Consider the following 27,309-nt stretch of genomic DNA (forward strand, 5'->3'; position numbering starts at 1 on the left):
GCAGAATGGGCTCATCAGAGGCAAAGCTGGATGTATCCCATGGAGAAGCCGACTGCTGCTCCAAGAAGAAAGGGTAGAGATGGTGAAAATTTTTTCCTATCACCCCCCTGGAAACCTCCCCCACCCTGGCCCAAGGCACTGACCGTGGCCTCTTTCAGGCGGTAGAAGTCGATGTGTAGGTAGGCATTGATGCCATCAGAGGCTCCGGGCAGCGTGACCCCGTGGATCAGGAGCACAAACAGCACAAAGTAGGGCAGCGTGGCTGTGATCCACACAACCTGGGCAGTGGACAAACAGGCCACAAAAGCCTCAGTCTGCTTGTGATCTTGGGAGGTGTTGGGGCAGGGGGCCCCTTTCCCAACACCAAGGTCCTTCCCCAACACCAAAGGTCCTTCCCCAACACCAAAGGTCCTTTCCCAGTCAGCCATGCTTCTCCACCCCCCACCAGCGTCCTTTACATTTTTAGTCCAGACTTTAGTCACACTCCAGGGACAGAATGAAGTGAAGAAATAGAGCTGTGCCCTGGAGATGCTCAGAACTCAGTGACCAGAATTATGGAGAGTAGGACTGACATAGAAGCTTCGAAAGCCAAGGGCAAAGGTTCATTTTTCACAAATCCTCCTCAGAAATGCTGCCTCCTTATACCCCATGCTTCAAGTAGATGAATGGATGACCGATATAGTTGAATAGATGGTTTAACAGATGGACAGATAGGGGTGTGTGTGTGTGTGTGTGTGTGTGTGTGTGTGTGTGTGTGTGTGTGTGTGTGCATGGAAAGATGGGTGATGAAACAGGGTTAATGGAGGCCTAAGATAGTCAAAGAATAAATCAAAGTATGAACAAGTGAATGAATGAACAAATAAGCCAATAGATGAATGGATCTGCACATTGGTTGGGGGCAGATGTGGGTTCAGAGGGAATCAGAGGTTTCCTTATTTTATGTTATCCAGTTATTCTTCCTTTGCTCCTTTGTTTTGTGAATGTCTGTGCATGTGGAATTTTGGCCTCTATTTTTTTTTTCAGGGCAGGGCCAGGGTGGAGAAAGTGCCAGTAACCAAGAAGTAGAGAGACGTGCCCTGGAAAGTGGAGCGCTTGCATTTGGGTGGCCTCCTGTCTGTCTTTGTCTGATTCTCCCAAATGGGGACAGATGGGTCTACATCCTGGGCAAAGGCTCCAGAAAGAGCCCTCTCACACCCTTGTGATGAGTCCTAATGGCTTCAGCTTCGGTCCCCCACAGCTCACGTCATCAACAGCTGCAGGCCAGCCATACTGCTCAGCCTAGCAGCTGGGTGTGGTTGGGCTCCTCCCATGGAAACAATGTCCAGTGTTCTGACTTCAGGAGATCTTGGAGCCTGGAGATGGTTCTGCATTCGCCACATGTGATATCCAACCTGGATTCGATTTCCTCAAGGAACACATCAGGACATGACAGGGCAGACTATGACCACAGACAAGCACCCAGAATGCAAGGCTTGTTTCGCCCATGCACATGTGCTCAGAGCTTAGCTATCTGAGTCTAGTTCTCAGAATGGATGGCAGATGTGCACTCTGCTGCCTGTAATCTTGTGTTGTAAGAGAGACTGTCAGATCCTTGGGCAACAGCTCAGCTGTGCTCAATGTGTGCCTTGCATAGACACTGGGAAAAGAGAAGGGAATTTTGACCTCTGTCATTTCCATCCCAAGCTCCTCTGCTCTCAGAATTTCAACCTTCAATGCATCTCTTGCCCATAAGAAGCTAAATGTGGTCCACCTTAAAACACGAGATAAAGAAGACAGTTGTCGTCACTGGTCTTGGCAAGGGCTTCCAGTTCTTGACAAAGGTCACCTTCAACTTCTGTTATTATCCACCTCATGTTTCTGTGAATAGTTTGGTTTCAGAGAACCAAATCCCAACTAATGGTAGATTATGGAAATAAGGAAGATCATGGCTCCATAAAAGGAAGAGCAAGCTACTTAGAAGATGGAAAGATCTCTGCCCTTGAAGGGATGTCACCTTACCCTGAAGCCAGGCTTTGGGCAAAGGATAACCTAGATCAAGAGGAGATCTGTGGACTAATAGCATCACCATCACTGAGGATTTGTCAGAAATATGAATTCCTACCCCACTGTCTCATAATCTCCCCTTCAAATAGGGACCCGAAATATGACTTTCAGTCCTGGGGAACTGTACCTGAGTCTTTTTGTTCTACCACTTGAGCTACAGCTCTACTTCCAACATTTTGGTGGTTAAGTGGAGTTAAGAGTCTCGTGGATTTTCCTATCCTGGCTTTTTCAAACCACAATCCTCAGATCTCAGCCTCTTGAGTAGCTAGGATTATAGGTGTGAGCCACTGATGCCTACCTGGCATCTGGCTTTTAATGTGCCTTTTAGGTGATCCTCAGGTCACCAGAACTGGAGATGCTCAAATTTCTATCACAGAAATTATAATATCCATGCTGTATCACTATGGAACTGTATGTGACCTTTATACACTTAAAAATCTGAGATCTTCTGAACTGGGTTTCTGGATATTTTTGCTAATAATAAAGATGTTGGGCTGGGAGTTTGGCCTAGTGGTTAAAGTGCTTGCCTAGCATGCATGAAGACCCAGGTTCGATTCCTTGGTACCACATATATAGAAAAAAGCCGGAAGTGGTGCTGAGGCTCAAGTGGTAGAGCTCTAGCCTTGAGAAAGTCCAAGGACAATGCTCAGGCCCTGAGCTCAAGCCCAGGACTGGCAAAAATAAATAAATAAATAAATAAATAAAGATGTTGTAATTATTATTGGTTGTAAAACAGTACTTATATGATATGGAGTATGGATTGGTGTTACTTTAGAAAACACTGAGCAATAAATATTTTCACATATGTATGCTTCATTTGTAAATGTAAAAATGTTGTTCATTAGAATTGGGTCCAATTAAGTCACTGAAGCAAGCCCAGGACCCACCTGTATTAACATAGCAGAGTGAAATCTTGGCTACAATTATGACTTGAATGTGAAAGTAACGTAACAACTTTGTCATGTAAGTATTCTAAAAACCAGGTTTCCTTTGAATTGTTCTGGTTTTTTCTCTCCCAAGCCTACCACCTCTGCCACAATCCAGATGTTCCATTTATTCTCATTCAAGAACTCCAAGGCCTGCAGTGAGGTGGACAAAGAGAAGCGGCTAGCTCACACCAGCTGATGGAAGCTAAGGGGAAGGGGTACTTGAGGTTTCTGAAAGTCTAGTTCAGTATGTGAACTAGACATCATCCTATACTCTGAGACGTCATCCTGTATCCTGAGATACTCACTAGGCAACTCAACTGTCACTAAGTGTGTGGTCCAGGGTAACTCCTTTCCTTGGCTCAGCCTCCCCCATGCCTCTACCATCATCCCAAGGGCCATGGAGTCAGTGTCTTCCCGAACACAGGCTTCATTTGCCAGGATGGGAAGGGTGCACATTTGTAATACATTTTGGTCCAGTTCTGTGGCTGTGGAAGCCTGCTAAGAAAAGCTCCACGTCTTGTTCCAGATGAAGAACTAAGCAACACCCTTGATTTTCTTGCAAGCCAGTTTATAAAAGCAATTAAAGATGGGGTCCAGGAATGTCCTCAGTGACGCTAATTCTGGAAAGGCCCTCCTCTGTGGACTGCCTGGGGCCTCTGCCTGCTCGGCTGCCGCAACACTGGGGTACTTACGCAAAATGTGGACTATGGCTTCAATCAAGGCATGCAAGGGAGATTCACATTCCTAACTCTCCATGTTTCCATGCGGGGACCTTCTGGAGTGTGGCACTGCTGTCTTGTCCCCCATGACACTCTACCTCCTCACTTCAGAAGGTACATTTGGCAACAGAATCTTTCCCTACTCAGCTCTGCTTTCCTGCCCTCTCTGTAGCCCCAGTCTCTCAGCAAATCACTTAGTTTCTTCTCTGGCCAAGTTCTGAACTAAATGAGGCAGAATCTATCTTTCCCTTTGGCAACGGCTGTAGGGAATTTAATCTTGGGTTGAAATATTAGAAGTCTGTGGTGGTCCCACACCCAGGCCAGGAGAGCATCCATCTACTGTGGGAGGGAGCTGTTCCCCTTTGGGCCTCTGCAGAGGTCCAAAGAGCCCTATTTTTCAGTGGCCAAGAGAGAAGACCATGAAACAAAGCAGGCCTGAGGCTCCCATACCTCGGTGGCTTTCCTCACTAGTTCCTTCTACTAGAATACCTTTTCCCCTGCGCCTCTCCTTACACAAATACCCTTGTCCCCACAGGCTTTGCCGAACCTCTTGACCCTCCCCCCCCGCAATGGCCATCCACAAATGCAGCATTCTAGGCTTCTCATCATGACATGGGGACCAGACTTATCTTCCATTTCAAGTCGAACTACACGTAAACTGTACCACTATACCAATGGACACAGAACACATGCAGTTCCTATTTTGCTGCGTACATAGACTTGCATTATCTAGCCTATTTCATGACAAAGCAAATTGTGACAATCAACTAAGCTGATGTGATGACAGTTTAAAAAACCAGTTAACGTTTCAGCGATGGCTCAAAACTACCGTAGAGCTTATCGAGGGCATGCAAGGTCCTGGATTCAATTTCCAGTCACCATAATAACTGACACCATACTTATACATATATATATATAATTTATATATACACATATCTAATTAGTTTATATAAAAAATTGCATATAATTAAATAGGTATATGTATTTATACAGCATAATTATATATAATAAAATAATATGAATAATGATACATATTAACTGTCATTATATATATGTATAATTATACACATAATAATTATATATATACCTTGACTGCCTAATGGAAAATTATTTGCCAAAGTAAAATTAAACTTAAAATAAAAAGCAAATAATATAAATATAATAAAAAGCAACAATAGCATGCATAGTTGGTGACCATTGGTGTTTACTTAAAGGAGACATGCATACAGGTCTTTGGATAGATATCCAAGATAGTGGTGACATTGACTGAACCATAACCTTTTAGTCATACATGTAAACACGAAGCATTTAAGGAACAAACTCTGTCTTCTCTCTGCTTGCATCACTGTATTAGCCTCAAACCTAGCACATAGTGGGTGTTCATTAGTAGGTTCATAGGCTGAACTGATTTTCAAAAGATCACATAATGAAGTCCCCCACACTTACTTACTCACCTGTCCTTCAGTCCTTCAACAAATATTTGCTGAAGACTTTCTATGCTATTCAGGCATCAAGATAGAATTGTCCTAGATTGTTTTGTTTTTCTCACATTAGAATTCCTTCTAGCCCTGATCGACATCTTATTTTAGTTTTTCCTTAGAAAAGACTCTATGCCCAACAGGATGATAGGAAAATCTACCTCTAATTCTTAAAAGATTTTATCCCCACTGGTCTGCCACCCCCATCTTTGCTCTCAAAGGCATGAACTCAAGGTACCAGAAAGAACCCTGAGGCAGCCTCCTTTTCCCAAATCAGTGAAGTTTCTCCCAAACTCACACCTATCTGATCACAGTAGATTGTTGCCTTGTGACACCCATCTGACGAACTCACATCTGTGCTTAGTCCCCACCCACATGAGTGTTGGGCTTCACTACAAGACTTGTTTTGGCACCTGGGGCAACAAGCAGCAACTAGAAGAGCTATTTCATATCTGGGCCTGCCTGCTTGGAATATGCTCTGGGAACTCAGCTGCCATGTTGTGAGATTCCTAAGCAACACTGAGAAGCAATGTGGAGACAAGCCAAGGTGTTCTGACAGTTCCAATGGAGCTTCCAGCCAATACCAACTACTTGCAGTGTATACACTGCATCTAGAAGGTTCCAGCCTAGTCAAGGCCCCAGATATGTGGCTCAGGAAATAGAACCCAGAGCAGAAGAACCATGAAACTAATGCCAGCCAGCTCTCAGTATCATGAAAAACAATGAAATGATTTTTGTTGTAAGTCAGTTTACTTTGGAGTGGTCTGTTGAATAATAAGAGCTAGACAAAATACTGGAAAACATTTCTAGCTTCATCCTCCTTGTCTTATAGTCAAATTCTATTCTCTATAGAGCCCAAGTAGGACTGTCCTCTTATGGCTGTCCTTCAGGCTAAGAATTAACATCAGCTATTTTTCATGTAGAACCAGGAGGACTGGCCCTCGCTGGTCTTCTAATGTTGGGTCCTTCTCTCCACAGTGCCTCCACACCTTGGTGCTCTCAGCATTGAGACAGAGAAAACAGAAGCCACAATACACATCTGGATGTCTTCTGGACATTTTCTTTTTACTCAAACATTCAGAGGGGAAGATTTATTGATTTTATAACAAACCACCCAGTGTAGGATGGTTCATTTGCATGAGATGCCCAGTCAGAATTCAAAATCAAAAGTATCTTAACATCCTTAGGCTTTGTCCCAAGGCCTTTGGGAGTGTCCCAGTCTCTAGGCTATTAGGAAAGCACTGGAATGAAAGTATGAAGAGCCTTGATTTAATGTCAATCCCTGTATGTCCTGCTATTGAGGAAACACAGGCTTAGGGAGGGAAGAGCATATTTTCAGATCAGTGGCATTGCTGAGGGTGGAATGCAGGCTTGCTTCTCCTAGTCCCACCTTTTCTTTCCATCGATCATACAGTTATAGCTAGAAACACAGACTTCTTCCCAAGATCAACCTCCCAACTGAAAGAGAAGTAAAAGATCCCCTACCTTTCCTGAGGTCTTTACTCCTTTCCAGAGGCTGAAATACAGGATGATAACAACGACCATCAGACAGAGCAGGAGCTGCCACTGGGGCAGGCCAATGTCATGAATTCCACTGCTCTCATGGAGGTGCAGGACACCACGCCTGGATGGAGGAGAGGGGAGGAGACCAGGAAACACAGTGGCAGGATGCACAACAGCAAGCCAGTCCTTAGATCTCACTGGTGGAGACAGAACTCAGCTACTCTCGGGAACTCTAGAGCACCAGGCACCACCACACAGCATATGGGCCAGATCTGGTCAGCCATGGCCTGCATCCAGGATGGCACTATGAAACAAAGCCCTACTGCAGGCTGGCCTGGGGAGACAATGATTACACAGGAAAGGCCTCTCTTCTACAGCTCACATGCTGGCCCAGCAATCCTAGTAGCAGGAGAGGGGAAATTCCCCCTCCCTGTGGGAGATGATTTTTATTAATGTGATGTAAAGGAACGGCGGAGGGGGGGTGCCCAGGACTGTTTCCCAGTGTTACTGGAGAATTATCCCACCCCAAATGTCTATGCTGCTGGAGTTGAGACTGAGGCACAGAAGTCAACATTTCTTCCCATCAAAGAAGAAGCTACCAAAGAGACTAAAGGGCTATTCTGTGCCCCGGCAAATGTGCCCTAGGTATTTACCACAAAAAGTTGGTAGATATGTTCACCTAAAGATGTGTTTTAGAATGATCAGAGCAACATTGTTTGCAAGGATCTGTGTTCATCAAAGTATTACCAAGAATAAAATGAATAAATAATGTTACACTCAAACAGTGGAGTATGAATTATACAGTCTGGAACTCCACATGATGGAATTTCCCACATGTGATGGTTTAATAAAGAAATCCAACTGAAAGACTACACCCTATAAAGTGCCACACAACAGGTGAGATTGATCCAAGAGATGTGTACAGAGAGGTGAGTGGGGGTTGATTCCTGCCAATCGCACAGTTGGTCTCAGTTGATGACATTCATTCAACTGACCATTCACATCTCTGTAACATTACCCATCAATAAAAATATGGGTTTTTCTTAAAATCAAGTAAAAGAAACATATAGCTTAAACATTCTGGAGCTTTGAGAATACTGACGTCTCTCAGAAGGTGCCATGAAGGTTCAGAAAACAGAATTGCAAGGCAAACGATTGCTTGCTAATTAGAACCTAATTAGAGTCTGTTAGGATTGAGGTCAAAGAAGGCCAAGAAGGAAGAGAGTAGAAGAGGCCCAAGGACAGAGAATGGTTCCCCCTTGTGATTTGACAGTTCCACACTCCAGAGAGAGCAGAGCTGGGACACAGTGGTGTGGCCTGTGAAAATTCTTAGCCCTTTCAATTGCTATGACTCATGCTTCACTTGCTAGCAGGGTTTGCCCTTGGGACAGCCAGGTTGACTGTAAACAGTTGTCTCTCAGTACCATGAGCTATTGCTGCAAGCCACCCATAAAGACCAAAATCTGCAGACTTTCAAATCCCTCACATAAATAAAATGACATTGTGTCTGTATATCCCCTATGTAAATCCTTCCACGTACCTTAAAGCATCCTTCAATTGATTGTTTATAATACCTAATACAAAATGACAAGAAAGGAATGTTTGTACATGGTTGATACAGAGCTCATTTTTTCCCAAGTGTTCGCAACTCCTGGTTGGTGGGATCCCTGAATGCTCAGTAACAGAGGGTGAATGTACAAGGCTCTCCCAGGCCTGGGGGTAGATTGAGCCAGCCTGGACCTTCTCAAGGCTCAGTGCAACAGACTGTTAGATGAGGAACAGGCAAGTGTCATCAACTCTTCATGTAAACCCCACTGTCCCGCTCCTATAATCATGAGTGAAGTCCACCTCAACTAGAGCTAAGATACAAAACTCCATCTCCAGCGATGATTACTTCTCTTAGTAATTCCCCTCACGACGGTGACTTCCTCTCTCCTCCCATTCTTTCATTCTGGCCTAAGCAACCACACATTTCCCACATGGCATTTTTCTTCTGCAGGTATCTGCTTTCATCTTGGAGTCAGTCAGAGTGAAGGTGATGGATACATTCATACTACAGTGTCACAGGCAAAGAGTGGCTTATTTCATCCTTCCATGGTGTGACGCATTAATCCAAGAGACCACATTAATGACAGAATGGTACACATCTATAATAGATAGGCATTTGATTATCTGCCTTGTCTTCTCTATTTCCTCTTTCATCTCTTTCCTTGTATCTTTACCTCTGTCTCTAAAGTGGTAAGGAGAACAAAAGTACTTTGATGCCCCAAACAAAAATAGGGCCCTCATTCTGCACATTAAAAGTATACCAAGTTAATAATATCAAAAATTGTTTAAAAATTATACTATAAAAAAATCTACTTCTTTTGGAGTCTCACCCTTAACTAATTAAGTGACATCTCCCATGGGGTCAGTCCCTGTGCCTGTCTCTCTTGGTCCTATCTCTTGGTCTCTTCTCTATTACCCCCCCCAACCCCAAGCCAGATTCATACTCTATTCCTCTGGAATGATTGCAAACATCCTTTCCTCTCCTCCAACTCTGGCCTTTCTGCCTCTCACCAGCTGCTTTGAAGTTCCTGTCAATGTCAAAGTATTATTTAAACATTAGCACCATTTTTCTTGCCTAAGAGATCCCTGTAAGCCTTTCAGAATCTTTCATAATACACCTGCAGGCAAGGTCATCCCTACCTCACTACACCCCTGTCTTTTGTTCTGGCAACAGCATTAAATGCTCTCCTGTGTCTGGCCTTGAGCTCTTCTGTTCCTAAGCCTAGAACACATGTCCCAGCCCAATTTGTCATCCTAGCAAACTTTCTCATCTTGCCAATCTCAACTCAAAAAGAATCCCCTGACTAGACTGAGGAAGAGGAGGGAAAAGAAGGAAGAAGAAAAGGAAGAGCAGAGAAGAGTAAGAAGAGGAGAGAAGAGAGAAGATAGAAAGGAGAATGAGAGTAGGGAAGAGGGAAAAATATGACTGAGCACATCAAAAGGTAAAAAATGTCTTGGTCTCATCTGATGCTTAATCCTGCTTCTCCCCATGCTTCCATGGGCTAAACATTGATTGGTATTAAATTGCTTTGAAATGAATTTAACTACAAGACTCATGACAAAAGGAACAAAACCATCTGTGCTTATCTTCAACCTTGTAAATATGCCTCTAAAAGCCAAGTGTGGTGATGCACACTTATAAGCCCAGCTATTCAGGATTTGGAGGTAGGAAGATTGCAGTCCAAGGCTGGTCCTAGATTTTGAAAAAGCATGATACTCTTTCTGAAAAATAAGTAAAGCAGAAAAAGAGGTATTACTTAAGTGATAGAGCATCTGTGTAATCAAGAGTAGCAAGGCCTTGAGTTCAGATCTCAGCACCATTTCTGGTTTGCTAGTGTTAACTGGAGATCAGGGTATCATGAACTTTCTTGTCAGGGCTGGCTTCGAACTTCAGTCCTCAAATTCAGCCTTCTGAGTAGCTAAGATGATAGGCGAGTCACCAGCTTATCTAGACAGTTCATCAGTGAAAAGAACCAGCCTCCAGAGCTCATTCTCAAGAAAAGGAATGAGAATCCAGGCTCCTCTGCCCAGCAGGCCCAGGTTGTGGGAGCTGGTAAAAGCAATGGCTTCCTTAGCATTTTGGAACAGCTCACTGAGTGTGAATCACCAGAGAGGGTACTGTCCAGACTTTCCAAAGTCTGTGTCTAAAAGGCCCATTATCTTTCCTGATGTTTAAAGCCCGGATGTTTGGAGGGTGATGTCTCTTCCTCATCATGAGCCAGCATGGGATAAAAAGTTCCTATCACCTGCACACATGCCCCAGAACAGATAAAGTCAGAGCTCTGCGTTTCTTTTAGCCATTGGCGCTCCTGGGCTTCAGGCCCGAGGCCTGGAGAAAACAGCAGTTCTGTTTCCATGAATGATGTGTTCAATCCATCAGCCTAAATGAGTACAAGATGCTAACCAAACTGGCTTGAGGGAAGAGGAAAAATTGTCTAACCTCTGCAGGAACTGGCACTGAAAGTTGGCTTCCCAGGCCAAGTGGAGTTGTTTTAAAACAGAGAATTTAGCTAAAATGGCCATGGATCATAGAAAACCCAGAGGCTGCTCATGCCAATGGCATACAAAGCACAAGGGCAGGACCAAGTTGAGAAAAGAAACGCATGAGAAGGGCTCCTATCTGCAGCAACCCCTGCACTTCTATCCCAAATACAAACCCCTCACCCCCTCGACTCTTTTGAGAGAGAAAAAAGAGTCTTGGGTTAGATGGCTGGAGCTCAGATCCCACTTCTGCTGTGTACTTACAAGTGAGCCTCCACTTGCTAATCTGTAAAATGGGAATCGTATCCACCCCTACTCTGTGAAGGTGAAAAGGGTTTGGATAAGAAGAGGTCCAGGATCTGGTCCAGGATGGCTATGAAGGCTTGAAGGGGACAGCCTTTTCAGGTTGTCCATGAGAATGGCATCATTTCCCACCACATCCTGCTCACAACTGAGCCTGAAAGAAATCTAAGCCCCCAACACAAAGTAGCCAATGTCTGTCTCTATAGCCATCTTGCCTGGCACAGCCTGATATCTCTGCTGGAGCAGACTTGCTGCCCATCAGAGAAGGAATCAGACTAGAGGTGCTGAAGATACCCTTTTCAATTTTCATTTATAAAAATGGGACTTGCTGGGAGCTCAAGAAAAAAAACATGCTTTTTCTTCCAGGAGAGCTAAAGGGAAAAGCATACAACCAATGATATGAATTGGCAGTCACATCTGCCCTTCATCCCTGACCAAACTCCTTGTCCAAACCACGTTCCTAAAACAGGAGGGCCTGAAACCTCAACCCATGAGCAGTCCAACATTTCAGGGATTTTCTGAGGCCATACTCTACAGGAGAAGGGCAAAGGAGACTGTCGATGTTCCATGGCATGAAACAGTGGGGCTGTGGTCGCCCTGACTACCTCAGGCCTCTTGTTGAGACAGGACTTCAATGGCTAAGATAGGGATCTTCAGGGTAAATAGCTGCCAGAATTGTGGGAGTAATGATTCACTAAAAGTCTGCCTGTCCTGGCTGTACGCAGACCAGTGAGATCCGAGTCTCTCTGCCCAGGATCCAGGCAGCAGTGAATTTTTAAAGCTCCTTTGGTGATTTTGCTAGGCCTTGGAGCCAGACTGGCTGGGTTCAAACTCTATTCTAAACTGGATTAACTTGGGACAAGCCACTTTTTTGGTTTTGTGCCTGTTCCCTCATTCACAGGGTAAGAATTTTAGACCGTAATCTTCAGGATTAGAAGAAACACACAATGGCTGGAACACAATTTCACTTGGATAACAATGAATCTTGACTATGACACTATGTCTGATTAACAGCATCCATTTGTAAAGTCTGGAGTTCAGCACAGCACATGGGTTAGAGTCAGCTCCAGGACTGGACCTGTTCCTGGGTTCTAACCATCACTCTATTTTCTATTGGCTCAGACCCCAGATGTTCCCTTAGCTGATAACATCAGCTCCTAGTTCCCCTCCTCAGCAAAGCCTTCCTTCCTGCTCCCAGCTTCCTCTGCTAAGCTAAAGTTCCTTCTCATCTCGTGGTTAGTTTCTTCCACATACCTGGTTTGAGCTCCATAAGGGCAGCTACCATTCCTCAAGTGCTCCTTATTTCTCAAAGGGTAAGCATTGTCTTCCTGTCTATCTGCTGGTGTGCTGGCTCTCATCCCCACACTCTAGCCCCATTCTAGAAGTTTCCTGGCTTTTCTAAGTGCTTGGATCAGACCTGTCCAGGTCTCACTAGGCCCAGGATGAGGCTTCTGTGACTTACTCATAAAACTCTGCTGCCGGGGTGAACTTGTACTTAGAGTACTTGGTGTGGTTGCCCAGCACAGAGGCATTGAGGAGCTTGGGGTCGGTGCAGTTGAGGCTGTTCCAGGCATGGCCACATTCAGTCCAGGGCAAGTTCACCGTGAAGGAGGCGAAGAGGTAGTAGAGAGACCAGGCGATGATGACGTTGTAGTAGAAGCCGACATACAGAGCGATGAGAATTACAGCGTAGCCTACTCCTGGTGGAAACATGGGGGTCAGAGTTCCCTAGGCCCAACTCTAGAGACACTTCCCCTGGGGAGATGGCTCTAACTCTACTCCCCCACCTCCATGCTACTCTTACATCTGTGTGTGTGTGTGTGTGTGTGTGTGTGTGTGCGCGCGCGCGCGAGCGCGCGTGCGCCGATGGGTTAGTACATGGACTGGCACCCAGGGCCTGGGTGCTGTCTCTTAGTTTTCTCTCTCAAGGCTGATGCTCTACCACTTAAGCCACAGTTCTACTTTTGGCTTCCTGGCCGTTCATTAGAGCTAACAGTCTCACAGACTTTCCTTCCCCAGCTGGCTTTTGAATATTGACCCACAGATCTCAGCCTTCTTAGCTGGGATTACCAGTGTGAGCCTCCAGTATCTAGCTTCCATTCATATTCCATTGGCACTAACCATGCCTTTTCCCAAGAGCTGTTATCTTCTCTGCTAGACTATCAGCCAGGCTGAACAGCCAAAAGGCCCTTCATGCAACCCTGAGAGCTTCAGTGTGAACAACCCAGATACCTCTGTGGGAAGACACTTGAAGTGTGTTGTTTCATACTCTCCTTTCTGTGGTGGAACTGGTCCCATTGGACCTATTCTGAGGGGGCTGCCACCTCTTCTTTAAATGATGTTCTTAGGGCCACCTCCCCAAATAACTTAAAATCTTGCCTTATATCTGCTTCTAGGGGACTGGACTAGTATATGATTTGAGTCCTACTTCAACCACCTGTTTCTTGTGACAGCATATTATCTTCTGAATGCAGCAGACCCTTCAAGGGTATTCCTTTTGCCCAGAACAGATGATTTTTTAAAAATCTGCTTAAGGAATTTCCTTAAGTAATTCTTAGCCTAGGAGGTCTGGGCAAGAGTATTGCTCTGCTTCTTTGACACATAAAGTCCTGGCAAATGACACTGCTGTTTCCTCATGGCCACAGTGACTGGCTAACAGATAAAACTTAAGTCCAATGAGACCAATAAAATCTGAGATCTTTCATAAAGCCATGAATAAGTAAATATATATTATATAGTGTACGTGTGTATACATATGTGTGTATATACACATATATACGTAGTTTGTTTATTTGTCTGTTGGCTTGTTTTCCAAGAGCTTGGTAGGCTTTCAGCCTAGAAGGCCGTCTTTGCTAGCCATGTAGAAAAATTCACATGGGACTGGGGCCTCCACAGAAGAAAAGAGACTTAAGAGCCATAGAAGAAATTCCAGACAACAGCATGTGAGCACCTGGATCAAGCTGTACTTGATCCAGCCCCTAGAATTTTCTGTAAATAAGCCCATAAATTACCTTTGGTAGTAAAGACAGCTTGAGTTGGATTCTGGCAATGAAACAGAAAATATGCAAATGCGAATGTCTTGTAAGACTCTTGTATCAGCCTGTTCTTATCTACTTCAGTGATGCTGGTCAACTGAGAAGAGTCTCATAAAATTACACTTGTCCTCAGACACAGCTTTCTTCGTAGGGCTTAGAAGATACTAAGTCTTACTCTATATCCTTCTTCCTGTTGCCTAGGGGCCAAAGAATAACAGTTGTCATAGCTAATTTCTGCAATGTGTTCTAAGTCAGAGCACAAATGGGATCATCTTACATTCAAATTGCAATTCATCCATTGTGGCTGTTGTATTTACGAATTAGGAAACAGATTTCTATCTGAGCATTTCAAGATCTGGTATCAATTTGTTATGTCTGCCATGGGAACAAGAGGAGAATGGAGCTACTTGTTTATATATATATATATATATATATATATATATATATATATATATTCATGGCTTTATGAAAGGTCTCAGACTTTATTAATCTCATTGACTTCTGATATCTCTGTAAATATTTCCTACATATGAAAATAGACTGTCTCTGATTCCTGGTCGATATTGAATGGGAACCTAGGTTTAATGTTGTAGGGGATGATCTAAATGCTCCTGTATAACTCTGACTCTTGTCAGTACCTGTGAACATAAGAGTTGGCCAACCTCAGACTTCACATTCATATCCGATTCTCCAGGGGCATCAAGAATGTCTTTGAGAAACCCCTTTGACTCCCCGCCAGGTCCTTTGCTTTCTTACCTTTGAAGATGGGGCAGATCTTCCACACCGTGGCTGCCCCTTCTCGGTTGTACTGCCCCAGAGCCAGCTCCATGTAGAAGAGTGGCATCCCAGCGATGATGAGAAACAGCGTGTAAGGGATCAGGAAGGCCCCTAGAGGACACAGGCAGGGTGTGACCGGAAAGTGCTTAGACACATACCCACAAGAGCTGCAAGAATTCCCATCCAACCATCTGCTCAACTAGCCACTGCCCAAAGAGTGTTTTGTGGCAGGTATGTGGATTATTCAGTGCCCTTAACCCAGGTGACAGCAGGAATTCTGGGAGTAGCACCATTGTAGCCATAGTAATGAGGTTCTACGGCCAAGTTAGTAAGACTTGGTTTAAGTAAAGCAACGCTAAATAGGGTTTTCTCCATCCGACTACTCTGTAAGGAGGAGCCTAGGTTCAGTCTTTCCGAAGTTGATTCAAATGCAGAAACATTTCCTTTTTTGGGTTGTACCAGTCCTGGGGCTTGAACTCAGAGCCTGGGCATTGTTCCTGAACGGTTGTGCTCAAGGCTTCTGCTCTATCACTTGAGCCTCGGCTCTATTTCCAGTTGTTTGGTGTTCAATCGGATATGAGTCTCATGGCCTTTCTTGCCGGGGATGGCTTTGAAGAAAATCCTCTGAGTAGGCATGGTTATAGGCATGAGCCACTGGCACCTGGTAAACCTTTCCTTGTATGAGGCAAGAATACTGACAGCAGAGAGGGAGAGAGAGCACCCACAGTCATATACAACTGGCTTTCCTAATGTTACTTGTACAGATTCTACTGGAAGGTCTCATGTGACTTTCCTGAACACACTCTCTGGGGTGTCACAATAGCCACAGGCATATTATTCACTCATGGTCATTTTGTCCCCTGGATAAGGGGCAGGGGGCAGGGCACTGCTAGGAAGAGAAGAGAGTCAGCTGTTCCTGGGACACTAGTTAAATGACAGAAGTGGAAGCAGGATTCACATTCAGGTCTCTCAATCTGTGGGGCTCACCCTGTCACAGACAGCTGAAGGCATTGTCTGGGGCCAAAGAGATAAGAGGTCTGAGCCCCTGATGAGGAAAGATCCCCCATCACATGGCTGAACCTCAAGAGGGAGCCCAGGCAATGGGCAGTAGTATGGAATCCCTGGGAGAACCCTGCTGAATTAAACACACTCTGAATGGCACTACTAGTTCTCTCTGTTCCCTGGCAGCCCAGGGTGAGGTTAATGGACTCTGTTTCTACGAGGTGACTCATGGAGTGCCTGCCACCTTGGCCCAGGCTGTCAAGTATAACCAAAGCAAAGGCCAATTCCTTTTGCTGACTCAGCCTAAGCAGAACCAAACTCCTGCCATTGACGTTTAGCTGAGATGCTGTATCCTTGGAAACCAAACAGTCTGCCCCACCCACACCAGGGAAGTAGAGAAACAGGGAACTAGGCAAAGACGCTAGCACTAGTGATTGTATCAACAGATGCCAGCAGTTCACACCTGCTGAGACCCTGCTGTGGTTTAGGCAGTGACTCATTAGATCATCACAGAGGGTCTACAAAACCAAGAGGTGGAAACTGAGGCTCCAAGCCAGGAAAGAGAGGAAAAGGAACACAGTCTCTGGGATTAAACTCACCTAGGGACTCAATGTCCACGTTTCTCCTTAGAAAGCCCATGGCTTGCAAGGGTAAATCCTCAATGCTACAAGATTTAGACCCTGCTGTACAATGGTGCCAGATGCAGAGGAAATGATTCAGATGTATCCCGAGGTACCAGATAGAGCTTTAGGCACTGGGCATCTGGGAACTCACTTATACTTCCCAGAAGCCTGCAGAGGAAGCAACGGTGATGGCCACTCTTTGAAAGAGAAAACCAAGCTTAGAGAGCTAAGTGATCTGCCCCAGTTCATCCATCTGGGAAATGATGGATGTGGACTTTGAGTCTAGATCTATGTGGCTCCAAAACTCCAGACCAGTTCCTGAATACCCAAAGATTCCAGAATATTCCAGGCAATATGAAGAATGAGTCTGCATGGGTATGTGGGAGAAGTGGATTTTCCGGGAACTTTGGGACTGGCTTAGCGATCTGGTCTGTGGGTGGAGGCTGGTCCTGCACTCCAAACCCTGCTCCCGGCTGGAATTCTGTAGATGCCACAAGTTGGGGTCTCATTTCCCCCCATAGAACACTAATCTGCACCTATCCACATATGCAACACTGGTAGTGGTGGAGGCAGGGAGTGGGTTAGGTGAAATTGGCAAGCACCATTTCATGAGTACTTATCATAGGATGAGCCACGGGTAGAGTTTTACAGAAGTATCCTTTCAGAATCACTCTTGAGAGACAATGACCACCAATCACATTTTATAGTTGAGGAAACTGAGGCTTTGAAAAGTCCAGATGCTTGTTCATCTAGCCTGCTGTGCACATTGGATCTCTGCCTCATGGCTACCTGTTTCTTCCCTTGGAACCTGGAGCTGAACTGAGGGTCAGGAGCAGGAGTAATGATTTAAGATATTCTGCCAGGCACTGGAGGCTCACACTTACTCAGGAGGCTTGAGATCTGAGAATTGCAGCTTGAAGCCAAACCAGGCAGGAAAGTGGCCATGAGACTGTTATCTCCAGTAAATCACCAAAAAGCCAGAAGTGGTGTTGTGGCTCAAGTGGTAGAGGGCTATCCTTGAACAACGATGATGACAACAACAACAGCAAAAACCTCAGGGGCAGTGCTCAAGCCCTGAGTTCAAGCCCCAAGATTGGTACCAAAATCAAAATAAAATAAAATAAAATAAACAGAATTCTATAGGCCTAAAGTCACTATCTGAGAATGGAGAAAGAATTAAATCAAGAATGAAGAATTCCATCAAGAGTCTTGACTCAGACCTTAATTTTAAAGTTTTCCACTGGCAACTCTTAAACCACCATGGAGGCATCTGCAGAAATGGAGGAAGCTGAGTCACTAGGAAGGGGGTTGGAAATGGTGGAGAAGAGCTGCGAACACCTCTTCCTAAGTAGTCTTCATTCAGTGTCTTAGAAACTAAGGCTGGTTGCAAACTGCCTGGATGTCACTGCCAACTGCCACATTCTAGTGGCCCGCTATGTTTCACACGTGGCAGCCTCACACTGGCCTTGAGAGTCTTAAAGGCCACAGGCCTAGAATCCCATCTTGGTTATGGAATTCTCTGATTGTATAGGTGTGGGGCTGACAGACCTTAAAACCATACCAGAGCATGAGGTGCACATCTTTTGGCTATCCCACAAATATATGCAGCCACATAAGTGTATAGCTGTGCATACTTGTATAATGGTATATGCCATTATACATTTGCCCTCCAACACATTCACACAACCCCAGGAGGAAAGGAGATACCTACTCTGAAATAAATCCTGGCAAATGGCCTGAATGAATGAAGAATGAATGAATTTTGAAAGAATACAAAAGCATTTGTCTTTCCCATGCACCTTATACATCTAGCCAGACATCTCACCCATAAAGGAGAGCCCTACTCCCCCATGGGAAGTTTTAGAATTTTTTGTGCAAATGCCAAGTTCTCAGAAAGAACGTCCCAGTGGTCACTAAAGCCACTGAAGTGGTCACCTGGACAAGTGGGAAATGACCTTAGGAAAAGGGAAGAGGCAGACAGGGCTTCAGAGAAGCTCAGGGCGGGTGGAGAACTGGGACAGGGTAGAGGGAATTTGGTCATGGAAAGATGAGAAGAAGAGGAAGGTCCCCTGAGACTAGTCTAAGAACAGGATTCCTCAAACTGTGAATTCTGGTCATACTCTGATAGATCTAAGGAGTGAAGTTACACACAGCTGGTCAGCTCTGAGCTGTCATTCGCTGCCTAATGGCTTTCATAAAGAGCCCAAGAAAACCTAAATTCATGCCTAAAATAGCAAGGCTTGCCCTCCCATCCTCTTCTAGCACCCCAGGGATAGGGTATAAGAATGAATGTAAGAGAAAGTAGAATGTTTCTAAGAGGCAGGGTTGCCCTCAGCGGGCCTGCCCTACAATTGCAGAGCTGGGACAAGAGCATATAAGCAGGCCTATCATCTTCATGTGGACATAACTCCAAATGCCAAGTCAAGCCACAACTAGTCATGAAAACATGTTCTGTCTTCCTTATCTGACCATAACGGTTCTGCAATAAAGTTCAAGGTTTGAATTTTCAGTTCTTGGAGCACTAGGCTAGAGTCTGATGGCCCAGAGGGAGACAGACCTTGACCTCTCTCATTCCCCCTGCCCCCAGCTTCATTAGCAGCATGAGAGGCTACTGACATGGAATATTATGCAAGAAGGAACCAAGCAGGGGGCTCATGTACACAGGAAGGGAGCTTTAGCTGACTGTGCAGGGGAATCCAGAGCTGAGTAGCTGGAACATGGTGTGGGTGGGAGGCAGAGATATGGGCCAGCAGGCCTTCCTGTCTCTGGCTCATAAGAGAAGAGGAGCAGAACATCCCATTGCCTAGAGCTAAGAATGGACCTGACCCCCAGTCATATTACTCACAGCCATGAGTCCTAGCATAAACGCACCTGCTTCACACATAAGGACAGTAATATCTGTATTGCTGGTAACTGGGATAATTCAGGATAACAAAGGTGGAGTGGGCATTTGGTAGGTGGTCTATGAATGGGAATGGTGTTCAACCATTACACACAAAGGCTGTCGAGAAGCACTGTTGTCCACTGAAGACAGTTGGGGCTCCTACCTTCTCCCTTTTGGGTCCAATTGTGTATGCTGACCCCAAGCAAAACAAAGGCTACCTCAAGCCATGGCCAACTCCATCCCCAATAGGTGATTTTTCTACTGCTACTGAGAATTTCACGACCCCTTCTCTCCCCAAGATGAAGGACCCGCTCCTCCAGTATCTGGAAAGCTCAGCTTTCAGCTAGCAGATTTGCTCATCACCTCTGCCCAAGTGTCGCCTCACACAAGGCCACATTCCTTTATGGCAGCTGGCATCCAGTGACTAATCACACTGAAACAAAATCCCAGTACTCTCAACCCTACTCCAGACAAGTTTGTGGAAGCCCCTCAGCTTCAGGTAAGCCAGTGGAGTTGACTGAGACTTGGATGAAATGGCACAGATCCCGGCCTCTTCCTGCAGCCTATGTTGCTTCCTCTTTTTCCTAAGTTGTCCCATCTTTAGCCTTCAACCACCACTGTCTTCCTTCTGCCCTTCAGTCTATGGAGGATTAAACAAAAGAGGTAAAGCAATATTTTTTCTGCCTTTAGCACCTTATGCCCAGTCCCCCTTGGAGTGTTTGCTAATCAAAAAGCTAGCATCCACTGTTCATTTCTGCAGGGAAAGGCTCCCTTGTCACAATAAACCAAACCCAGAGTATTCAAGATTGGCCCCATCATGTGAAGTTACTGGGGTAGGACAACCTCATTCTCCACAAGATGGACCTTCTCCTTGAGACCTGTGCTCACCCCTGCTTACTATCTTGGGGTCCCTTGATACTCATCTCATGTGGGTGGGGTATGAACTTTACTGACCAGCCAGGATCATCAACATAAGACAGTTGTATTGCACAATTTCCTGGTACTACAATAGAAACTCTATTCAGAATATTGCAAACTGGCTGGGCGAAGGAGACATTACTTATTTGCCCCCACCCTTACCCAGAGGACCCTCTTCCCTTCTCTGTGAGACCTGAGGATATCCCATAGGAGCGAGGGAAGCACCCATTTCCCAGATGGATTAAACTCAGCTCCATTTTGAGAAGCATGAAGGCAGGTTCTCCTTATGTAGCAATGTTCCCCCCCCCTGCTGTCACATCTGTGTTTAATTTTTACTAATAAAGCTGTGACTTTAAAGGTCCTTGAAGATTCTGGCTTCCTCCCATCTTTCCCATCTCTGCTTGGAATCCTTGGAAGCATATTCAGAGTAGGATCGTACTTCCCTCACTTGGAATAGAATACCTTCAATAATAGAATCTAAAATAACAATGACTTTTAGGATATATGTGTAATAAACTAGGAGCTCCTTAAGGCAAGGATTGTCTTTTTGCTCTGTTTTCCTGCAATAGGGTAGGCATTTAGTAAGTGATGTTTGGTGAAAGAAACATATCTTGGCAGTGAGTTACGTGGAAGAGGCAGCAAATGAAAGCCCCAAGGCCTTTTTCCACTTGTCCTGTGGCTTAATTCTTAGTTAGGCCCTTGGGATTTAGGATCATAGGGCTGGATGTAACATTTTTTTCCCTATTAAATCTCTCATCTGGTTGGAAACAGTTTCTTTGGGTCCTTTTAGCCAGCTCAGAATAGCAACCCAAATCTTGCTAGTGACCTGACATCAAGTTCCCAGATGAGTGCCTGAATCCTGCAAAGGGTGTGTGCAAACCGGACAGCTGGAGTATCATGCCAGCTGGCTGGCTGACACAGTGCACATTTGAGCAGAACAATCCATATAGTTCCACAAGCTTCAGATACACATAGCCCTGTGGCCAGGCTGGACAAAAAGATACTGAATGGCAAAACCCAAACACTCTATACCAGCTACCACATTATACCAGTTTTGAGAGTTCTAAGTAGTCTAGCCAAGCAATTTTAGCAAGGCTTGTGGGTACCTACAACTCTGAGCTTAGTTGAAGGAGGAGGGAAATTGGCAGCTGGAGGCTAAGAGCCACAACATGTCCTGGGACCCCATCTTCAGCACCCATTGAAAGATCTACAGTGAGACGAGGTAAGGCAGTTGGGATGTCCAACAAAGACAATTCCTGACTTCTGGCTCACTCTACTAGGCTCAGGCCAAAGAGGGGCTTCATTCCAGCCTGATTTCCTTCACTAGTCTCTTCTCAGGGTAAATTTCATGACCCCATCCTACACCTGGGTCCAGCATGCAGTCAATATCATTGAACAATAATAAATAATAGCCTCGTGTGACACATTTCCAGTACTTAATCTGACTGGGAGGAGGGTACTGTGATCTCTCTCTCTCTCTCTCTCTCTCTCTCTCTCTCTCTCTCTCTCTCTCTCTCTCTCTCTCTCTCTCTCTCTCTCTCTCTCTCTCTCTGAACATGAGGGTCAGGTCAGCATGATGTGTGACTTATCTGAGGCTACATTTCTAGTGAACATTCAAACCTAGATCTGTCCAAACTTAAAAACCTTAGAGTCACCACAAGCAACAGTGCAGAGACAGCATGGTATATACCAGATGGATTCAGCCATGAGCGGGTGTTAATTCATTGCTGCCTCTTGCCTGGCAGGAGCCAGATGTGAGCATCCAATCCAGCTGCCTGCTCCTTTCCCAGAGATCAGTGATTATGGGTCCAAAGGGGAAAAATATCTAGAACTTGGGGAACAGCTGTGTAGCCTGGTACTGAGTCTGACTTTTCCTTGAGACTATAATGTTCCAGATGGTTCTGAATAAAGCCTTGGTGTTTCTGAGTAGCTTTCTCGTCCTAGAGCCACCCACAGCCTGCCATCATCCCAGTAGCTAGTGTTGGGAAGATGTTAAGACAGGTTGCTATTTATCAGTAATTCATTCAGAAAATATTAGCCAAGGGCCTCAACTGCTGGCATCTTCATCATTTCAAACCACCAGTCTGGGCCAGTGCAGACAGACAGGCTTGGAGCACTTCTGTCTTAATTCTGGCACCAGGAGTGCACAAACCAAAAAAACAACAAAATACCAGGGCATCAGAATCTTGGGGGTCATTCAAGTTCATGCCCCTTATCAGGGACTCAGGATGGTCACAGAGGGAGTGGCAGATCTGGCATTTGAACTGGAGTCTTAGGGAGCTATCTCCACAATTGCAGAAATATCCACCTGCTTATCCTTCACCCACCTATGGAGCTGAATTCAGAATGGCTGGATGAGAGTTGAGCTAGAAGGTTCAGTCAGGAAGCCTCTGAAGAGGCTTGACCCAGGACAAGAGGAAGCAGCAAGCTGAGCATCCCTTAGAAGTGTAAGGAGGAAGTTAGAAAAGGGGCTTCAAGATGGCAGGGGAGGGCTCCAGTATTATCCCATGCCAAGCGTGAAAATCCTAATCAGAAATGGAAATTCACTGGTGTAACATCTCCTCCCCTTAGCCTAGCATTCAGGACCTCCATAGCCCTGCCCCAGCTTGTCTCTCCACGCTTATCTCTCCTGATTTGCCATTCTGCCAGCCAGTACTTCTCTCCTGAGATAATTGTACACATGTGCCTACTCCAGGTACATGCTAGGACACTTCTTGTCTAGACCCACTGAGAAACAAACAGCCAGTAGCCCACCACTCCTGAGTCTTCCCTAAGCTGACCCTCCCTAAGCCTTTCCAGTCCTTGTCCTCTCTCCCTCCCATCCAGTCATCATCCCAATGGCAGCCCCTTCGCACAGCCGGATTCCAGGGCCGAAATGTCAATGGGCATTACTACATCCAGTCTCCACCATCCTCTAAGCTGAATCTCATTATTTACATGTGACGGATGAGGAAACTGATTCCTGGAAGGTTGCCCAGATTCACACAGTGAGAAGATGGAGCCCACAGCCAAGACTCCCCCTGCTGTCTGTGCTGCCAGCTCCACCCTCCTGAGTTTCACTTGGTCCTGTTGTGGTATCTAGATATGGCAGCTAACTACTGAGAGCTGGAATCACTTGATGAATGTACTTGCTTGGTACAAGTCTGTGGAGTATATCCTTAAATCTTAAACCTTCTCTCGAGTATTGGACAGTCAGGGATTCAAAAACTACAGACTCTGCCCTCTGTGGGTTTGGAAGACAGACTCACAAAAGATAAATTACTAAGCTTGGGATGGGTCACTAATTCAACTATTATACCTAGGAAAGGAACCTTCTAGCCAACTTCACCTAAAAGTTGGAACTGGTGACAGAGTTGCTCAATTCGTCCCCAGGAACCCAGCTTATTGTGCACAGCAGACACTCTGCTTGCATGAACGGCAATGGCCAAGTGAACAATGTGAGCTCTAGAACGCACGTCAAATTGACCATCTGGGATGCTCTTAGATTCAACCAACACTCAGAGCAATGGGAAGGAGTAGTAACAGCATGACAATGAGGACTTGGGGTAAGTAGTGCTCCTGGTAGGTGGAAGTGGTAGCCCACACATCTGGGTTACCCCATTGGGCCTCATCCTGAGAGGATCTGGAGAGATACTGAGGATTAATGGTAGAGCTTTCACTCTCTAGGGACAGTCACTGAGGACATGCTGGATGCTGGATGGTGTGTCCTAAGGTCTCCCAATCTGTCTTAGAGTCATCATCACCCTGCCTGCTAAACATATATTCCTTCCCCCTTTGGGGCTCCTGTGCCAGGATGCACAACCCTCTCCAGAATCACTTGGGAAGGTGCAGATTGCCAGTGTGGAAATGTTTCATCTCTGGATTACACTTCTTCCCCTTCCTCGCTCTGCCCACCAGCATTCTAATGCTAAACATGGCGATGGGCCCACAAGGTAGCTAGGACCCCAGGTGAGCAGTGTTCACATATCTCTCCTGAAGCCCGGGACTGCTGTCCTATATCTCCTGTTTGATAGACTCACAAGGTGCCCAGAGGAGATCATGGACCCCAAAGCCTCATCTGTCAACTCCAATGTGGTTAACTTCCTTAGTGACAGAGGAAAATGCTTCCCTACCCAGCCGCCTCTGTATATAGAAGAGCTCAGAACCATCTGCGCTCCGCGATGATCACCTTCTGTGAACATGAAGCATCACTCTCTCACCCCAAGCCAAATGTCTACATGACACGTGGAAACAGAGCTGTGAACTCCAGACAGAGAAGGCTGTGAACGTTCCTCCATCCCACTGAAAACTGTTGACCTGCTTCCCATTGACCTCCCTCAAGTCCTGAGTCAGAGCCACTGTGTGGCAGGGTATCCCAGCAGATAGAGAGCTTTCCAGACCTAGGCCAAAGTCTTTCTTCTCAAGGTATTTTCTCTGAGCTCACCACAGGATATCTCTGAGCTTATCCCAATAGAGGTGATGGAACTGGGATGGTTTGGGTGCCCCGGGAGCAAAGCCTCTGAGGGAAAAAACTAAGAACTTAGGGTGCATCATCCTGACTCCTGATGGGCTTCTTCCCAGAGGCTATGTGTTATCTGAAGGCTCTCATTCCAGGCTAGGAGGGTAAGCTGAGTGCCCAGTAGGAAGGAGGAGAGACAGCCGAGTGTCTGTGTGTCTTCTCCTGGTCTTTCTCACCCATTCCACCCTGTGATACAGGTTCTGAGGATCTGGAGGCCACCGGTCAATAGCACAGGCCCCCCCACCTCAAAGGCCAGACCAGATCTTGGCACCTACTGCTAGATGCCACGAAGGCCATGGGTATTAGCCACCATGGCAAACAAACCCTGATATGACAGGGTATTCTCTCCAGCACCTGCCTCTCGACTCTCACTGATCCAGAATCTCTGTCCTGAAGAGACATGGGGCCTGCAGCTGCCCTCAGGGAATCTAAATCCTCTGGTTTGGGGGGTTTTGTTTTTGTTTTCTGGGTCCCTGCCCTATAACCCAGAGTTTGAATGTCTGCTTGTCACACCCCAAACGTTCCTGGTGCTCCTTCAAGAGCTCTCTGGACCTCTACTTTCCCTCCTGCAGATCAGCAGAGTTCCTCATCTAACCAGCTGCTCCACATTCTGTCAGACTCATACCTCCAATCACTGTCCAAGGTCCTGCCTTGATTTCCCTCTTTTGCTGGGGATTTTAATCCTTCTTTTCAGTGAGCCTTGCTCGGTCTTTCTCTGCTCCCCAGACTTGCCCACGAGTCTTCTCCTCCTCCCAAGTGTATTTCTGTGACCCTCCTGGCCACGTTTGGGGAACAGGTAGGTCTCCCTCCTCCAAAGGCTCAGGCACACATCCTCCCTCCCACACCCCGAACGTGCTCACCGCCACCATTTTTGTAGCACAGGTAAGGGAAGCGCCACACATTGGCCAGGTCCACTGCAAAGCCGACCACCGACAGCAGGAAGTCAATCTTCTTGCCCCAGGTCTCCCGGGGTTCTGCGTCACCGCCCTGGGACGCCAGGAGGCACTGGACGCCGTTGCGCTGCTTCACCAGCAGCAGTTCGGCCGTTTTGCACGCCCGTAGGGGCTGCTCGGGGTCCGAGTCCGCCCCGCTGTTCTCGGGCTGCACCTGCGGATTCATCCGTGCCAGAAGCATGGGTGCGGCGGAGCAGAACTTCGGTGGTGCTGGAGATCACGCCGGACCTCTGCTTATACGAAGGGGAAAGAGGCGATCACCGGACATTCCGCCCTCCCCGCCCCAGCCCAGGCCGGCGTGGGACACTGCGCACCGGGCCCATTAAGATCCGCGCGGACTCTGGGTCTCCAGAAAAGGGAACGCGTTTGGTTGGGGGAAAAATGATCATGACCTCGTGCCGCGCGGGACTGAGATGGAAGTCAGAAGTGGAGACTTTCTAGGGCTCCTTGGGGGTCTGGGCGGTTGCCCACCCGCCGCCATCTCCCCGCCCCTAAACGGCACAATTTGGGCACATGGAGATTGAAGTTTCCCAGGGGCCAGGACAAGGCCTGGGGCCAGCTTGTCGTCCCCTCCCCAGATGGGGTCCCGGAAGCCTTCCGGGGACTGTAGCTGGGGAAGCTCAGCGGGGACCTCCGGCGCCGCCCCGAGCCGGGTCCCACGCGCATGGCGCACTCACGTGTCGGACAGCGAGGGGATCCCGGGCGCGGTGCGTGTGCGCTCTGCCAGCCGTCTGGCGCGGGTCGGGGCAGGGCTCCGCCGTGTGGCACTCAGGCGCAGCCAGAGGAGCTCTGGAGCCACGAGGAGGCCGACTGGACACCGGCTGTCTGATTCTGGCCACTGCGGGTGGGGGGCGAGGCTGGTAATGTAGCCTGCGCCCCAGGTAACGCGCCGATTGCATTAACCCAGCGCCCAGCCCGCTCTGTCTGGAGCCTGTTAGCGCTAATGGAGACTGACAGTGTGGCCAGGGATGGGCAGGGCGGGGGCTGCGGGGCTGCGGGAGCCTGGGGGGATCCAGTTCAAATTCTTCTCCTAGGCTTGGGGGACGCTCCTCCTAAAGGCAACAGGCGTTCTGACCTCTGACCAGGGAATGATAGTAGCAACAGACTTCCAGAACTGGAGTCTAAGTCCTGGGACAAGAATGTGGGGAGTAACGCCCCTACCTCTATGGCACCAGAGTTATCTGCCTTTGCCCATTGAAACTACCTGGTCAGAGGTTTTCCATGAACAAATGGGTGGGTACACACAGCTCCTGTCAGCACTGCACACTGTGCCATGGTGGTCCGTAGGCAATTTTTATCTGGCTGGACCAGCATGAGAAAAGAGCATAGCTGGGTATTTTAGTGTACCCCTCTGTCAGCAGCTAACTAAAATGGTATTTGTGGCCCCCCACCCACTCCCCCCGGAGTGAGAGGCCAAAAATCCATACTCATTTACATTCATTCACCCCTTTACTCCTTCCATTGGTGAACAAAATGCTCAAGAACAATTCCCAATGCCATACATGGAGTTTACATCCCATGGGGGAAGACAGGAAGCAGGAAGCATAAGAAACATGGTATATGGCCGATGGGGAGGTGATATGAGCTGGGGGTGGGTGGGTGTGTAAATCATGGG

General features: G+C 46.7%; 1 protein-coding gene across 1 annotated transcript in view; it reads right to left on the minus strand.

Moving 5' to 3' along the window:
- Slc6a2 (solute carrier family 6 member 2) overlaps positions 1–25,875 on the minus strand; it is a 35,915-nt gene extending 10,040 nt beyond the window's left edge. Inside the window, exons 1-5 of the mRNA XM_090357038.1 lie at positions 25,602–25,875; positions 14,796–14,927; positions 12,467–12,704; positions 6,655–6,793; positions 144–278 (exon numbers count right to left, since the gene is read on the minus strand). Of these exons, the coding sequence (XP_090213164.1) occupies positions 144–278; positions 6,655–6,793; positions 12,467–12,704; positions 14,796–14,927; positions 25,602–25,875 (918 nt within the window). The remainder of the gene's footprint in view (positions 1–143; positions 279–6,654; positions 6,794–12,466; positions 12,705–14,795; positions 14,928–25,601) is intronic.
- Between the last annotated feature and the right edge of the window lie 1,434 nt (positions 25,876–27,309).

This window comes from Megascapheus bottae, chromosome 24 (assembly GCF_031878675.1).
Source record: "Megascapheus bottae isolate mThoBot1 chromosome 24, mThoBot2.hap1, whole genome shotgun sequence".
In the NCBI taxonomy this organism is placed as follows: domain Eukaryota; kingdom Metazoa; phylum Chordata; class Mammalia; order Rodentia; family Geomyidae; genus Megascapheus; species Megascapheus bottae.